General features: G+C 40.5%; 1 protein-coding gene across 1 annotated transcript in view; it reads right to left on the bottom strand.

Annotated features, from left to right (window-relative positions):
- Nucleotides 1-18,196, bottom strand: part of BBOX1 (gamma-butyrobetaine hydroxylase 1) — a 52,320-nt gene extending 34,124 nt beyond the window's left edge. The window contains exons 1-2 of the mRNA XM_047878696.1: nucleotides 17,854-18,196; nucleotides 16,483-16,597 (exon numbers count right to left, since the gene is read on the bottom strand). Of these exons, the coding sequence (XP_047734652.1) occupies nucleotides 16,483-16,597; nucleotides 17,854-18,072 (334 nt within the window). The 5' untranslated portion in view covers nucleotides 18,073-18,196. The remainder of the gene's footprint in view (nucleotides 1-16,482; nucleotides 16,598-17,853) is intronic.
- Between the last annotated feature and the right edge of the window lie 221 nt (nucleotides 18,197-18,417).

Raw genomic sequence — 18,417 nt, 5'->3', positions numbered from 1 at the left:
ACCTTGCAGGTCATTTGTTGACCACGCAGTGAGATAATGCAAGTAGCCTCGTTCAGTGCCTGGCACATAGCAGACCAGTGCTGCTACTACATTTGCTGAGTACTTTCAAGATGGCGGGCACAGTGCTGGGTGCTTCCCATATATTATTTCTTTTAATGTCCACAATATAAATATGCAATAGATGCTTTCAGCATTCCCAAACTATAGAAGAGGGAGCAAAGATCCAAGTCATGCAGAGCTAATGATTTGCAGAGCTGGTTAGTCAGATCCAGGCAACGAATTCCAGAGTCTGTAATTTTAACAACTACACATAAAATAAACAAGTGATGCCTTAAAATGCTGTTGTCGCATATGAGAGAACAGATGTGTGAATGTCTATTGCTTATTCTGTCCCTTATAAAGGAAATCTACCAGATAAAAAAGAAAGGAAAGCATGTTACAATTAGGACCACGTTGTCTGAACTTGTTTAAGCACTGGTGTTTAAAGGTAAACCCTGAATGTAACACTGAGTGCTAATTATGCTGGAATTAAAAAAAAAAAGTTAAAGATAAACTTTGGCTCCTAGTCCCGATTTTAAATGCAGCAAAAAACATGATGAGTAGGTTTTGTGGCACAACACTACAACATTGCTGTCCATCTTTTGTGAAATGAACTAAGAATTAAAAACCAGCTAGCTTCTTTCTTTAATGTATGCCAGTGCATTTCAGGGGTCCATGCTGGTTTGCTTTTACTTAAGGCCATTATCACTTTCCAGAGAATGTCAGTGATGGTGTATCAGGGAAATATAATACATAGAGATTGAAAAAGACATTTTCACAAGATGTAAATGTTTTAAAAACTTTGAGTTCGCATTTTGACTACTTTGTGGTTTCAAGGAGGATCTCCTTAGGGCACACACTATGTACATCTCTATACATTTATAGTATGTTTTAATGAGTTTTTGTTTCTACAGGAGTCATTTTCCCACTACAGAATCACCCACACACATGCACAGCTGCGCATGCAAACACACACTATTCTTTGTTTTAAAAGCACAGGATGACTTAGGTTCTTTCAGTAAATATGTTGTTACTCTTTACATGTATAAAATTAACCATATTCACACTGGGACTCCAGTAGGAAGCAAGGCTGACTACGCATAGCATATCCTCCACAATTTCAGATTTATAAGAGTTGACTATCAGAAGGTGGTTACAATGCCTTTTAAGTTCTGCAAAGTTCACAATTTTCCAACTATAGCTCTCATCCTGGCACGCCCTAGAAAGTGCTTTACAAAAATCAGCAACCAGGGGCTACAGCTCATTATAGAACCTGTGTTCTACTGTGAGCCACTCATACACTCAGTCTGCTAAGTGTGATTTTTCAGAGATAACACGGTGACCAACCAGTTTCTAAATTCATCATAGCATCCACGATATAAAATACTCTACTTTGCAGGGAGAACCACATTTCAATAAATCCACCTAAAATCATTTCATGATATCTGCACAGAAACTTTAACATTGAAAACCCAGTTTAAAAGTGTTTCCCCAGTCTCTCCCAACTACAAAACATAACTACAGGGGACTCCGGAGAAAATACGTTTGACTAGAGTAAATCATTTGTCAGGTGAATACATTAAAAGCAAATTTAAATTTCACACTTGGATCTGGATACATAAACGGTATGGAAAATGACGGAATATTTAAGGCATGAACCACCCTTTCTAATTTAACTTATGGCCTTACTAATAAATACTTCCTTGAACATGTGCTTCACACATCATAAAATTTATGAACCAAGCTCCATGCTGGCTTTCAAGGAACCATTTGTACAAGGTTTCCTTTTCACAGGGAGGCATCGCATTCCTGGATCCTGAGTTGTATTTCAAAAAAAGGAAAAGACACAAAGAAGCTCTTTAGTTAAAGATTCATGAGTACAGCATGCTGGGTTGCAATGTGTTATTTGGAGTTTAGAACCTTCTGTCCACCTGCACTGACCTGTGCTTTTGGCTCTGAAATAGCTCGTCTAATAGGCTGAAGATCAGTCAAACTCTTACTATCTTTTCCTGTAAATACCTGTCAGGGGCCCAGCCAAAACCAAAATCTGACCCCAGTAGAGGAAAAGTACCTCTGTGGAACTAGGACTTCGAGTCTCTTTTCTGTGCTAAGGGGATCCTGCGCCTTAGACATTATTTTACTTCTTGTCGGGTGAACTCGACAGGTCTCAAGAATCTGATCACTTGTCCTCTCAGACTGAGATCTTCCAGAAGCTGACCTGAGATGAGGATTTGAATGCAAGCAATGTATTAAGGAGGTATCCTGTGGAAGAACTAATAGAGGGGGAAGCAAGATAGAGAAGGAAGCCTCTGGAAACCACTAAAAAAATTTTTAAGTGTATTTATTTATTTTGAGAGAGACGGAGACAGAGAGAGAGAGAGAGAACATGCAGGCGAGAAGCAAAGAGGAAGAGAGAATATCCCAAGCAGGCTCCACATCACCAGTGCAGAACCCGACGTGGGGCTTGGGCTCACAAACCACGAGATCATGACCTGAGCCCAAGTCAAACGCTCAACTGAGGAACCACCCAGGTGCCCCAGAAAACCATTTCAATGAATGGTTAAGGGAGCTGGTGGCCCTCATGGCAATACTGTAGATGATACTGCACAGTTGTCCCACCCAGGGGCAAGGAAGCTGGGGCGTGCAGGCCACCCATGGCCACGCCTCATTGGCTGCTTCTCTAGGCATTCACTTCTGGGTCTTTCTGGCCTTCTCTGTGTGTTAGCCAAGCATGTTCCTCAGGCAGAGAAAGGCCTCTAGCAGAGTGTCAAGGTGGCAGTTGTGCACTAGAAGGTGGCAGGCGTGCATAAGAGCACTGAGGGTCTGTGGCGGGGCACTCTGCGATGCCCTCCTTTGGGGTCTGTAAGAATGGGCTCGAAGTCTGTCTTCTGTGGTCCCTTGGCATTAAAACACACCTCAGTCACAGTGCTTACCACATTATGCTGAAATAAGCTTCCACTTATTCAACACATATTTGTTGAAAGCCTAGCTATGCAAAAGAGATCACATTTAGCGAATAAAAATAGATGTGATTGCTGCCCTTGGGAGGGAAAAAGTGGCTAAGCAAGGAAGCAAACAAACACCTAAAAGTAAACATTGTCGCAAGTGCTATGGAGGTAACAAACGGGGTGAATGTCTTCCGGTAAACAGTTATTGGGAGCAGGATGGGGAGCATTTTTAGACCTGGCAGTTAAGGAAGGTCTCACAGAAGAGATGTTACTTAAGTCAGAGCCCAGGGGGTGAAAGAAGGCAGTTATGCAAAGGGCAGGGAGAAAAGAATCCCAGTGGGAGGGACAGTAGGAAGAGGGGGAATCTCTAATCTTGTTGGGGGAGCTCAGAGTTACTGGGCCTAGAACCCAAGCAAAGGGGAGGGTAACAGATTAAATGGAAAAGTAAGCAAGGGTCCGTCAGGCAGGACTTCTCTCTCTCTTTCACTAGATTGCAAATTCCTTGCAAGGGACAGAGAGCATGTCCTATATGTTTATTTCCTCACCACTACTGCCCCCTTCTCTCCCCTCCCCCAGCCCCAGCATATAGCCCAAGGCTGGCACCCAGTAGATTTTCAGAAAACTAATATGTTCTGTGTCCTAAACAAACCTTTGCCTTTTTTTCCCTTTTGCTTGTTTTCTAATGAGGACTAGAGACTGGTAGCAACCCCTGAAAGTTGACTGTGTCTGAGTACTCTTCAGAATTTTAAAAGATGGAGAAATCCATAAAACCTTTTCCCTAGGTGATAATCCCACCAAACTCGAAAAGTCTCCCCAAGGATGTATGAAACATGCTTCTACACAAGTTTATGTTGCTTGAAAGGAGATAAATACGTTTTTGTTTTGGACCGTTAGATACCTGGTACCTGGTATATTCTATATGCTCAGCCCTATGACAACAGTGACCTTCTAGTTGGAGAAGCCAAGAACACATAAAACCAGGCAGGGACACTAAAAGGCCGGGTGTGAAGAGTACTTGAAAATAGAGCTAACGTTTATCGAGCCCTTATGATTCCAGACACTCTCGTAAGCACTCTGTATGGATTAATTCATATAATCCTTACAACAACCCCATCACAGAGGTTCTAGTATTATTCCCATTTTATTGATGAGGGGACAGGTCTAAGGATTTTCAATAATTTGTGCAATATCTCACAGCTCATACATGTCAGAGCTGGGAGGCCACACAAATAATTTGATTACGGATATTCCAAAATTCAGTTTTACCCTCTACTCTTGCTGTGACTGTCCCCTCCGACATGCCTGAAAAGGTTCTGGAAAACCATCTTGATCCCTTTCAATTATGTACACTGCATGTATCTTCCTGTGGAGAAACCCATACTGGTTCCAGACGGCTCCAGCTGTCACAAGCTGCTTCTTTATGCTGAGGCACAGTCTACCTTTGTCACCTTGCTTTTAGGTGCTAATTCTGGGGTCCATAATCACACAGTATATGACAGTCTTGGAGATGCATACAAAGACAGCTACTGTGCTAAGTTTTTCTAAGCCCAAATAGCTTTTTTATTCCCCAGGTTTTTCAAGTTTTATGGCTTCTGAGCCCTGCCCCTAGGCTCTCTGCTCTCCAATGTACGATGTGTTCTGAGTTTGCTGATGCTCTCCAACAGCACTGGTGTCTTGAATCAGATGCAATACTATAGATGTGGTCTGGCCCATATCTGCATGGTGGGCTCACTACCACATTTGGATTCATGTGACCCAAATTCAATGAATCCTTTTTGGCTGTCTCAACCCTGTTAACTCCAATCAACTTTTCAGTCAGCGCAAGTGTGTAAAAATTGTCTGTCAGTTATGTCTTCATTTTCTGAAGCTAGCTCACTGAGAATGTGTGAAGCACATGTAGAGATGAAGATACAGGTCTAATTTGATAGGGACATTGTATCAGAGTTAATAGCTCGAGGTCTGAAGGTGACAGACCTGGATTCAATTCTGAATTCTGATACTTCCCATCTGCAAGCACTTCAGAAAGTGATACATTCTCAGGGCATTTGGGTGGCTCAGTCAGTTAAGCATCCGACTTCAGCTTGGGTCATGGTCTCACATTTCATGGGTTCAAGCCCCATGTCAGGCTCTGTGCTGATGAGAGCCTGCTTTTGATCCCCTCTCTCCCTCTCTGCTCCCCCCCCCCCCACTTGTGCCCTGTCTCTCTCTCTCTCTCTGTCAAAATAAGTAAATACACTTAAAAAAACGGAAGTAATATACTCTCTCAGCTCAATTACTTCGTCTGGAAAATACAGGATGAAAATGACCTGCAGGGTTCTTATGAAATTTGAATGATATGCTATCTATGAACAATTTAACATGGTGTACCTGATTAAATCTGCACACGAACCAGAGCAGCCAGATGTGAACGTGGCTGAAGGAACACACACCACGATGACTGATCTTGTTGCATGTCCCTAATGTCTGCTTAACTCTCTTACCAGCTGATCATTTCTCACATTCTCTAACCTCAAACCTTCCACTCCCTCCTCCCACTTAGGCTCAGCTGTCAGCTTTGCCTTTTATTTCAGTGGAAAAATAGAACTCCGAAGAGAACTTCCAAATATTTCCACCACCATAGGCACCAACCGGCCAGTGTCCATGTCCTTATGGCACGTGATGTGTTGTAGATATATTTTTAAATTTACCAATGTGTATTACATACATATATATTACATATATATTTGTAAACTTGTCTTTCTCTACCAGACTGTCAACTCCCTATAGACAGAGTCTTTGTCTGTTTTGTTCACCACTTCATCTCCAACACCTAGAACAGTACCTGTTCTAAAAATAGAAGACACATATTTGCTGAATGAATTCATAGTACATGGCAGGTGTTCAATAAATGACATCTTTATTAATATTAGTTATTTCCCAAGATTAGTTATTCCCCAGCTGGCTAGTGGGGAAGAGAGTCAAACACACAGATAATGACCATTCAGTGCAATAATTGCAGTGACACAGAGATAGGAGCCCACTTGAATCGCAGCCACCATACATACAGGTGAGAGTGATAGAATGGTATTTCATAGAACAGATACTCTTTAGTCAAATCTTGACTCCGCTATGTATTGTCTCTTTGACTTTGGACTAGCTATTTAATTTCTATCGTTTTCCCCTTGTGTAAAATAGTTATAATGATGCTGCCTTTGTGAGGTTGTTGCTAGGACTAAATAGAGCAATAAATATTAGGTGCTGAGCTCAGCACCTGACACAGAGCAGTGCTTTTAAAAATGTAAAGAAGGAAGATTGGTGAAAGACTAGGAGCAGAGATAGAGCAAGAAGAGGGTGTATGATGTTGGTGGTTTAGACAGAGGGTTGGCAGTGGAAGCAGTGAGATGTGGATGGACTCTAGATTATTTTGATAATAGGGCTAATGGGTTTTCTCGATAGATTGGGTGTGTAGTAAAAGAGACAGAGGAGTCAAGGGTGATCCTGCTGCCAGAGAACTGGTGTTGCCTCAACTAAGATGGGAAAGAGTGGAGCAGGATTCTGTAAGACCATCTGCTCCCATCAGGGGGGCTGTCTTTCTGCTGGCTTCCTCATTTTTTCCTTATTGCTCCAAGGAAATCACTTTATAAATTCCCTTTTGGTTGTCCATCGTTTATTTGACCTGATCAATTTATTCTGGGCTAGAAGCTCCTATTATGTCCTATCGAAGATAGAGCTTAGAGATTCTGTGCTTCTTTCCTGTATGAACACATTGTTCTCTTTAGATTCTTTCCCTTTATCTTCATTACTGAGATTATCTACTTTTATTTAAAAAAATTTTTTAATGTTTATTTATTTTTGAGAGATAGAGAGACAGAGCACAAATGGGGAAGGGGTAGAGAGAGAAGGAGACACAGAATCCGAAGCAGGCTCCAGGCTCTGAGCTGTCAGCACAGAGCCCGACGTGGGGCTCAAACTCACAAACCACGAGATCATGACCTGAGCCAAAGTCAGATGCTCAACTGACTGAGCCACCCAGGCACCTTGAGATTATCTACTTTTCAATGGTCATGAAATTGTAGCTAGTTTGGATCAGGGATTTTTTTTTTCATCAAAGGATCTAGGTCGTACGTGGAATATAATATATCTGCTAATGGCTGGCATTTTCATCTGTAGCAACCCTTAGCTAATAGATAACAGCCACTTTCTTCCAATTTCGCTGATCACCTCAGCTTCAGTAAACATTTCTACATCCCTGATTGGAATTAAGTTGATAGTTGCTCAGTCTTTTCACTGTCTTCCTTAAATTTATTTAAATGAAACTATCTGCCAGGTAGATGAAATTTTGGCTCAGACTTCAAACCAATGTCTGAGCGATTAAAATCCTTTTCATGGCAACAGTTCACCTCCAAGCCACTCTTATGTGTTTAGTCAGGAATAAGACATGCTTATTCTCTATGTAAGGGGAACTCAAGCATAAGACTTTGTCATGCCACTATTGTTTATTTCCCCTTCTGTCCTTACCCAAATACTCTTTGCTACACCTCTGCTCCTATGTTCATGGCTGACTAAATTGGAGAAAAAAGGGAACAAGTACTTACATTTTATCATTTATTCTTCACATTCCAAAACTGAGAGTTATTGCTTTCTTTTTGTTTTGTTTTGTTTAAAATTTTTTAAATGTTTATTTATATTTTGAGAGAGAGAGAGAGGCAGACTGCAAGTGGGGGAGGGGCAGAGAGAGAGAGGGAGAGACAGACTCGGAAGCAGGCTCCAGGTTCTGAGCTGCCAGCACAGAGCCCAATTCAGGGCCTGAACCCACCAACCGTGAGAACATGACCTGAGCCGACGTCAGACGAACAACCAACTGAACCAACCAGGTGCCCATGGTTTTTTGTTTGTTTGTTTGTTTGTTTGTTTGTTTTTTACATATGGAAAAAGTGAAGTTCAGGTCATTTATGAAACTAAGTCAAGTCATACAGCAGAGAGTCAAAGCCAGCTTTGCTGACTCCAAAGCCAGTTCTCATTACGTAACACAGTGTTGTTTCACAGGTGAAGAGTGGTCTCAACATACCACACTTCATTTTCTGTCTCGACAAATTCTAACAGAACTGTTTTTAAAAAATGTGTAGGTTTCCATTGTTATGTTACAGGCTTGCATTTTAGTATTGCCGGGGAAATAAGGTATATTTTCTGGGCTTTCCTTCTCATCTGTAGTTTGTAATTTGGCTTAGGGATAATATAAACAGAGGGTGGAATTGTTGGCAAAGGGCTTCACTGGGATGTGAGGTGGGTCTTGCAGAATGAATGGGTGAAGTCTGTCCAGACAGGAAGAATGGAATAAGTGATGGAGGAAACAGTCAGAGCTTGGACAAAAGTAGGGATCTACATGGATGTGGAGGGGCACCAGATTGTGGGATGTGGGCTTAAGAGTTTATCGTGCTGCAGTGAGACATTGGAGCAAGGGGGAAGGGAGATGAAGATAGGCATCAGGAAGAACACCTTGCAGGGCTGTGAAAGGTGGGTGTGAATAGAGGCCATGTTGTTTCAGTAAGCAGGCCATGAGATAATAAAAAGCTCCAACTAAGCTGTTGGCAAGAGGGACAACCTATGTAATTCCTTCCCCCATAACCTGTTGAGTATCAGTCTTCTCTGGGCAAGTGGGCAATGTGCATAGAAACCTGATGGCCAGTGGAAGAAAAGGAGAAAGAATTTCAATAACAGAATTCTGCATTGTTTTTCTTTTCCTTTTTCTTTCTTTTTGTAAACTGATGTACTGTTCAAGAGGGTCAAGCCCCTCTCAAGGATGTTCTCTAGTTATTTATAGCTGCTTTTGAGAGAACAATGTGAAGGTGAAGTGAGTATATATATAAAGTGCAACATTGCTTTTCACCCAACCTGGCACCACTTAAGAAGGTGAGTAGGTACCATCTCTATCTACAGATGAAGATTTGGGGCTATGGAAAAGTAAGTGGCTCAAAATCACAGACCTAACAAGGCCTAATAGGGTCAAGAGCACTCATATTTTAGTGCTATGTTGCTCTTTTGATTAAGACCAAAGTTACAGATTGAGAAAAATACAAAATTTTGACAAAATAAATAAAGTTAAAGAATCCACTGAATGGAGTAGAGCTTAAAAATTATTATTTTTTAATTTACTAAGTTAGAAGTTAGACAAATTAACAGAATGTATAAATAGCAACATCATTTTTTGACATCTTTTTTTTCCTATAGGGATAAGACAATTGAAAAAACATCAATAAAATTTTTTTCCACTGACATATTTGAAAGTTTGGGATTGGAATTTCAAAAAAGAAATTTTTTGTGTGTGGTATTTAATTTCTCAAAATATTTTTAAAATTCTGAATGCTAGGTGATTGCTCTCATGTTTATTTAATAGAGAAATTAAATATAATTTAATAGATTTTTAATGTGATGATATTTCAAGGAAGAAATTTAAGTATAATGAAGATATCTATTATCCCAAAACTAATGTTTTGTGTTTCAACGTTCTGTCATCTTGAAGAAGCGAAGTGGAACCAGAAGTGAGAAGTAGTAGTTTTTTAGTCATTTGCCCTATCTTTTTTTTTGATGGGCAAATCTTCCAATGTGTAGGCACTAGCAAAGAGGACAGGTTAAGTATATAACTTATGTGTAGGTTTGGCAAAAGTGAGCCTGGCATATGAAGCAATCTAATTTCACTTCTTGAAATTATCACCATTTGGAATTTTCTAAATTTATAAATTCAAAATTTGCAGTCCAACTGCCATATGTTATAAAATTCACTCCTGGGCTATAAGAAAAAAACAAGCCTAGTTTGTGAGAAACTGAAGCTGTCACTTATTGAAGAAAGTCCACTCTACTTTTACTGTCTTTGAAAAAAAAAAAGAAGAAAAGAAATAAATGTACTTTAGTGTAATAACAGAAAATCCCTTTTCCAAGAGTAAAAAACATTAGTATATTTTCCTTAATTTTGGAGAAAATATGAAAAGGAAATAGACTGTAATCACTCTTTCTTAAGATGCATTTGCTTTAGGCTCTTAGATATATGCTCAGACCTTTTCAAGGCTTTGAGACACCAGCTTTTTAAGGTCCTCCTCAGCATTAACATTAGCTGATGCAAGGAGGCTTCATTTTACGAAGTGGTTAACTAACTAAAAAATGATTTTTTTTTAAAAGAATATAATTAGTATTTTTTATCTAAGAATTTTTTTTTATATTTATCTATTTTCAAGAGAGAGACAGAGGGTGAGTGCGGGGTGTGCAGAGATAGAAGGAGACACAGAATCCGAAGCAGGCTCCAGGCTCTGAGCTGTCAGCACAGAGCCCGACTGGGGGCTCAAACCAACAAACCGTGAGATCATGACCTGAGACGAAATCGGATGCTTAACCGACTGAGCCACCCAGGAACCCCTTATCTAAGAATTTTTAAAAGTCATAAAAGAACATACAGCCTTTTAAAAAACGTTCTGTAACATATCCAGTTGTAAAATAGACTTATCTTGAATATTTATCTCTGAGGATGTGATTATGTGTTTTCTTGCTGGAAGTATGGATGGAGATAAGAAAAGGCGAAAGGAAGGAGACCTTAAAGTTCAGAAGTGAAAACTGACACTAGGCAGAAGACTGTGGGAACAATGTCCGGACCAGTGGCATTGGCTGTGTCTAGGGCACCAGGCTCTTCTCAAGCAGGGAGGCTCCTGTCTTGTACTCACTGACAGGACAAGGGCAGCTCCATCCCATGTAGGGACTTTAGACATGATGCCCAAATTTATCAGGTACAATGCAGAAATCAAGGGGGATAATAAATGGTATGTAATCCAGAGAACACATTGGAAGACATCAATATGGCACAGAGGACAAATGAAGTGAAGTACACAGACGTTCAAGACACCTGTATTCATTTTATAAAAATCCCAAAGACATTTCTCTGAAAGTCAGTAGGTCCATGGGCAAAACAGAATAGAGACTCTTCTTAAACATATGAAGACTTTGAGTGTGTCTCCCACCTGTGTGTCAGAGTGTGAGCCTGGGTAAGGGCAGGAAGGGAATGTTGACTAGGTCTTTCTTTGGGAAGGAAAGGCATTTGGGTACCTGATGTGGTGGGCTGATCATTCTGATGCAGCTGTTTTTTAACAGAGCTGTTCTGAAGCCACTGACCTGGCAGCCCAGATACAGTGGGGACATTCTAAGGCAGCCTGAAGAAACAAGCTCCCAGCCCTTTTTATAATTACCAAGTAATATATGAAGCAAAGACCCTCACTCCATCCCTGACTTGCACTGCAGACTCCTACCCCTGGGGGTTCAGGAATAGCCAAACTATGGGGCAAGATTTAGGGACGGGGTGAATTGTCAGTTGGGAGTTAGACACACTTATTGTGTTCACTACTTGCCGAGTAAAAAAATAGTGATCTTTGCTTTTTTGACAAATCTCTGTAAAAATAGCCTCTGTACCTGACCTACTCTGTTCTTTGTGCCATAATAAAAATCTTCATCGGGGCGCCTGGGTGGCGCAGTCGGTTAAGCGTCCGACTTCAGCCAGGTCACGATCTCGCGGTCGGCGAGTTCGAGCCCCGCGTCAGGCTCTGGGCTGATGGCTCAGAGCCTGGAGCCTGTTTCCGATTCTGTGTCTCCCTCTCTCTCTGCCCCTCCCCCGTTCGTGCTCTGTCTCTCTCTGTCCCAAAAAAATAAATAAACGTTGAAAAAAAAATTTTTTAAAAAATCTTCATCTTCAAGGAAACACATGACCTTCTACAAGAAAAGGAGAGCTCTGCTTCCCCCCCCCCACCTTGTGAAAGGCATAGAGGTTCTACAGGGTCCTGACAGTTACAGAGAGTTTTGACTCCCTTTTGTGGAATGTTCCTTTTGAAACAAAAGAGGGGCTGATGGCTATAGACTGATGGCAGATAGTTATGGACTAGTTAAACAGACAGGTAAAGACTTGCTCTGCTGTATCAAATTGAGGGGAAATGTTCTTTTCTGATTGTGCAATGTACTCAGTCCCTGGGCTGCTGAGAAAAGTGAGTGGCCTGCTTCCATTGAAAAAAAGATTTTCTTCAAATTACAATCTTTTAAACCTCAATTTGAAATAACAAATATTATTAAAGTCAGAGAATAGTGTACAAATATTTCAGTACAAATTCAAAGAGGTAGGAAAATGAGTACTCATTCTGAAACTGAATGTTAATGGAAAGAACAAATATTTAGGTTCATATATGAAAGGTCATGCTATATATAGATTTTTCCCATTTCAGTCTTATCAATTATATTCTGGGAATTTTGCATCTTGAAGTTAAACACAAAAATTAGTGTATAATTATTTCTTTTTCTTATGTTGATTTATTTTTGAGAGAAAGACAGAGCTCAAGCCAAGTAGGGTAGAGAGAGAGGGAGACACAGAATCTGAAGCAGGCTCCAGGCTCTGAGCTGTCAGCACAGAGCCCAATGCAGGGCTCAAACTCACGAGTTGTGAGATCATGACCTGAGCCGAAGTTGGATGCTTACCAACTGAGCCACCCAGGCCCCCTAATGTATAATCATTTCAATTTGACATGGAAGCTAAAATACAATTACATTTTTTTAGTTTATTTATTTATTTTGAGACAGAGGGAGAGACAGAGAGCCTGCTCTTGTGTGTCAGCTGGGGAGGGACAGAGAGAGAGAATCTCAAGCAGGCTTAATACTGTCAGCGCAGAACCTGATGCAGGGCTCCATCTCATGAACTGTGAGATCATGACCTGAACCAAAATCAAGAGTAAGATGCTTAACCAATGGAGCCATCCAAGAGCCCTTAAAATACAATTACCTTAATAAAAATCTTCATATTTCCAATGTTTTATTACAGTTTTCAATGTTCATGCATTTGTCTGGAAACATTTACACGCTAGGCTTCAGATTTTAAATTGGTGGAGAATTGAGAACAAGTTCAGGAACCTCTTGTCCTACAGGTCAATATATGTTTCTCTTAAATACAAATTCTTCCCCATCATCTCTGCTACTTCCCTAGGCTAAGTTCTCAGTGCTTTTTGTAGGACTATTTCTAGATTGTGCTATGGTTACCCTCCTCCCTGTCACTCCCCACTCCAGTCTACCCAATACAGATGACCATGACCAAACATTTCTGATAAAGATATAATCATTCCACTCTCTTCTGTAAGATACATAGAAACCAAGGACCAAAGGGGCTACTGGGGGAGGGGAAAGCAAAATCACAGAAAGAGGAAGATAAGAAGACAGTCACGAGCTTTGTAAGCATTTGAGAAATTATATACATTTGGTCAAAATCAGAATGGATATAACTCTGAATATGTAAAATGCATCTGAAAGAAAATAAAGCAAACTTCTTAAACTTATAAAGATATTAAACTCATTTCTCTGGCCGTATAGGAAGAAAATCAGCCTGGGAAATGAATGGAAAGGAATACACCTGATTTCTATGTTGTGAAAATGTCCTTGCGGAAGGTTTTGGACTGAGCTCCTTAGTAGGGCACTGAGGCCGCTTCATGGTTAGGCACCTTCCCTATTCCCTGTGGCTTTAATGATTTTAACTTCACCAATATTAAACTAACTGGTGTTTCCTAAGGCTACCCTGCTATTTCACACTTCCATGATTTTCTACATGCCCTTTTCTCTGTCAAGAATTTCCTTGCTGTCTTTGCCTCACAAACTGATTCTTTAAAATCCAGCTCACATATTGCTGGCTTCAAGGATTGTTTTTGTCTCTTCAGATTCCTTCCTCTGTGTTATGATTAACCTTCTTTGCATGCTTTCTTGCACTGAAATAATGGATTGTACTTATTTCTTTTCATGGCTAGGGTCCCCTTCCTAGACATGATAAATCCTCAAGGACAGAATCGGTGTCTTTTTTTTTTTTAACCTGGTATTTCCTTAAGGAGCTTCCTGAACAAAATAGATGCCCAATATATGTGCAACCGGATCAAAATTTATGATGGAATGACTATTATCCACATCTTCCTTCCAGTTGTGGCTGTCCATTGACAAGAGTCTTTTCTGACTGATCATCATGTCTTTTCATTTTCGAATTTGACAGCTAATGCCAAGGGAAGATCAAGGAAAAGTGGTTTGCATCTTGATGCCAGATTTTAAAAGTCTTCTCTAACTCTAAGGAAAGAGCAGAAGAGGTAACATGGCCACTGAGGATGAAAAACAAAATCTTTCCACAAGTGTAACAGAGTTTGTTTACATGTTCTGGAGTATAAATGTTTGAAAATAAGTGATGGCAGTTCAATAAGGTGTCAAATTCTACAGGCAAAGAGCCAGAGAAGCAATACTCCAAAAATGGCCCATTGCTTTCTCCTTTACCCCACCAACTGCACAGCTCGGGGATATATTTTAAAAATCTGATCTTGTTTTAAACCATTAAAGTATTTTCCAGTGTCTAAATATCAGCCAGTTCTCCTTATATTATTCATGACTGCTGCTGTCAGTGTGACTGGGTTTTTCCACAACTTAACTGAGTGTAGTATCATTTCCACTTTGCTACTGCCTGATAGTACTGAGAAATATAAGCTATAAAAATGCATTCATCAAGAAATATTAATGGAGGAGGGTGGCTGTGTCTTTTTACAATGCTTAAAAGCCTAAGTTGTAATAATAAAAAGTTGGCTTTTATTCCCTGAAATAATCAAAAGAAGGACTTGAAGGAAATGAAAGCAAAATCCAACAGGATTACAAAATTAGGGCAGAGTGAAGGAAAAATATTTTGAGTACCAGAAGAAATCTAAAATAAATAAAAAATAATAATACATTTGTGAAACTGCTGTTTGACCCAGACAATTGCTACTCGGTTATGTAACTGGAGACTCCTTGAAGTCTCTGTACTCTCACTGGGGAAAGGCAGGATAAACATCTTTTTCTGGATACCTATCTGGATTCCACCAGCTAGCTGGCCTACGTAAAGAAGACAGTGAATTCCTGGTGGTTTAGACAGAAAGCACCAGAGCAAAACCTTGACAGTTGTCCGAATGATGAGATAAGGCCATGGAGGAACCTAGTTCTTTTTTTTTTTAATGGTTTTATTTATTTTTGAGACAGAGAGAGAGCATGAGCAGGGGAGCGGCAGAGAAAGAGGGAGACACAGAATCTGAAGCAGGCTCCGGGCTCCGAGCTGTCAGCACAGAGCCTGACGCGGGGCTGAACTCACAGACTGTGAGATCATGACCTGAGCCGGAGTTGGATGCTTAACCGACTGAGCCACCCAGGCGCCCCAGAGGAACCTAGTTCTTGACAACACCGGTCTATGCCTGAACAGGAAGGGAACAGTATCATGCCCTATTTTTTTTTTTAAGTTCGTTTATTTATTTGAGAGAGGCAGAGACAGTGCAAGTGGAGGAGGGGCAGAGAGAGAGAGAGAGAGAGAGAGAGAGAGAGAGAGAATCCTAAGCAGCTTCATGCTGCCAGCACAGAGCCTGACACAGGGCTGGAACTCAAGAAACCACAAGACCATGACCTGAAAGGAAACCAAGAGTTGGACGCTTAACCAACTGAGCCATTCAGGTGCCCTCATGTACTATTGATAACCATAGAACAAGGTGAAACTGTGTGGTTCAAGCTAATTAATTAGTAACATCTCCACACCCAGTAAACTGTTGCAAATCTCTCATTTAAAACCACCTATTATACATGTTTGAGAATTTCAGATCTGAAAGGAGTCAGGTGAAATCTGTTTTGGTGTCACAGATTTCAACAGGGCCAGTCCAATATATCTAGTTAACAGTAGAAAAGAAAGTTCAAGGATAATTGCCTTGTTAGTGTATTTGTAGAAGTCAAGTTCTACTAAATATATAAGAATCATGATATTTTTAGAATCTGCCTTTGACTCACATAGTTTATGATACAAATATTCAAAACATACAGAGAGCAAATAATTAACTTTCTACCTGAATTAAGTACTTCTTTTATTCTGTCTCTCAGTTCAAGAATGAAGCCTTTTTCCACCGACTCCAACTATTGCAGATTTTCGGAACATTTTTGTGGTCACAGATTCTCTTGAGACCCATTGAACTCTCCCCACACAGATTTGCTGTGCACATGCATGCACACACACACATGCTCCCATGCACACTCAACACTGTGCACATAATTTCACTGGGCTCCGGGATCACATAATTTTATCTGTGGATACCAGGTTAGGAGTTCCTGTTGGGTTGGTTTTGTGTTGTTCTGGCTTTAGATAAAATTAAGAAGGGCGAGACTGCCTTTGGTTCATCCCTCTCCTTTGCCGTGGACACTCAGTGTCTCATGTCTCGTGTGCCAGGTTTCACATTAGAGGACAAGGGTACCAGTATTCTGTACTTTGCCTTTTTCTGCCTCTTTTGAATGTCCAGAACTCCTCTATATTTTCTTTCATCTCTACCCAAATGATCTGTGTTTGGTAAATCATTAAACATCCTGCCTAAATTATAATAATGTTTTAACCAAGGCACCAGGGTTTATATTTGCTTCTGAGCAAATATCTTACCATTGGAGTTTTAAAAGACATTGAAGACCATGGCAAGGTTACCTGGCAAAAATAATTCTCTTTGGAGTTTTTCTCTGGCCTGCTGTGAAAAGCATCTTTTCTTCAGCCAGTCAGCTTCAAATTCACTGTAATGCTCATTTGGCCACGTGATATAAACCTTATAACACAGAAAGCAGATATCACCTATATGTATATTATGCTTCTATGTACTTTGGTTCATTATTGCTCTGTTTTTTAATGTTAATTTAAGATAAGCAGGGGATCCACCTAGCCCTTACTTCTTTTACTTTTTACTTTATTTTTATTTTCACTTATGTACTCACATGCATACAATACTCTTTTGGAAGACAGGAGAACTGAAAGCCAAAGTGATACATCTGGGCTCTGAGGCCCCTTAAATATCACAGAAAAAGTAAAATGTGACTCGATCTGAAGTTCTCGTTCTGTATCTCCTAAATCTGTTGTTTCCAAAATTTCTGTGATGACTTAAAGTGAGCTATCACTGAATTTAATATTCCTTCCAAGAGTATCAGAACGAGGAAATGATGAGGAGGAGGCAGATCATAATGATAAATGACAACAGCACTCTGAGTGCATCCTGTGTAACGAACACTACAGGCATAACTCCTCTAGTCCTCATACAACTCTAGAAAGAAGGTACTACTCTTATTCACATTTTCCAAGCGAGGAATGTCTGAGTAAATATTTCTAAGGTCACACAGCTGGCAAGCGGTGAACCCTGGGAGTAAAGTCCTTCAGTTCAGATAAAGACAAGAGGGGGAAGAGCCTTGAGCTAGCTGTCACATTTGCTTTTCCGAGAACTATCCTCGTCACTTTGGAAGAGAGAAACACAGGCTGGTGGTCACATCTACTTGGTGGTTTTGAGAGGCTTGTTTTCCAGAGTTCTAGAGCAAGCCTTGCATATCGACTCACTCATTTGACTAAAACTACAGTCATCGATACAAGTTTTTCAGTGTTCACTGCATGCCGGACACTGTGTTAAACATTTTTACCCATATTACCTCACTGAATCCTCATGTAATCTCTACAAACAAGTTCTGTCAGTTTCCCTATTTTACAGATGAATAAACAGAGGCCCAGAAGCACTCTTGTTATTATAGAGATAGTTTGATTGTGTCTTCAGGGCTGTTCACGAAATTCCTTCACGGAAGGAATAATGAGCAATACTGTAAGTTTTATTAAAAATAGTAGTAGTGATAAAACTACGAACAACAATAACAGAAGCTTCCATCTACTGAGCATGCTTGCTTTGCCCCAAGCACTACACAAACATGGTTCTCTGTGTAGTTATAGACATGATCAAATGAAACACAATCCCTTCTTTAAGTTATTGGACAGTAGCCCCTTCAATGAACTGGGGAGATAAAGGAGAGATAATTTAGAGATAATTACCTTTTTTCTGTCAAACGTCAAGCCTTTAATACCAATGTTCACATCAAGAGCTTCGATGAGAAGTTTCCGTGCTTTTGCAGAATCCAGGTAGCAATCGGGGCACTGGCAATTGTCCCTCAGCCATACAGCAGGGTAGAGAGACTCCGCACCGTCATGCCAGAAGAGCTGCAACAAGTGAGCCCCATCCACCACTTCTGCCTTTTGGATGGCACAGTGCATGTTTCTGGTTCTTGCAGGTAAATCCTGTCAGCTGCCTGCTGTGACAAATCTGCGTTAAAAGGAACCTCAGGCGGCTCAAGTCTGAACTTGACTTCTAAGAGTGTGAACAATTCAAGTGGACTCTGGCTCCTGCTGTTCAGTCAGCTGCCAGAGTCTGCGGCTTGACTGATCAATGCTGGGACCTTTGTTCTGATGAGAGTATCTCGTATGCTGTAAACAGAAACACAGTGACTGAAAGTACATAAGATAAACATGCTGAATCAGGATCCAGATGAAAAGAATTCCTTGTTTCTTCCAGAAATTTTAGATAATAAGTTCAGAACCAGTGACATAGGCACTTTGATA

The sequence above is a fragment of the Prionailurus viverrinus genome, chromosome D1 (genome assembly GCF_022837055.1).
Source record: "Prionailurus viverrinus isolate Anna chromosome D1, UM_Priviv_1.0, whole genome shotgun sequence".
NCBI lineage: Eukaryota > Metazoa > Chordata > Mammalia > Carnivora > Felidae > Prionailurus > Prionailurus viverrinus.
Note: the sequence above shows the minus strand (reverse complement) of the source record. Positions and strands in the feature narration are given on the sequence as shown.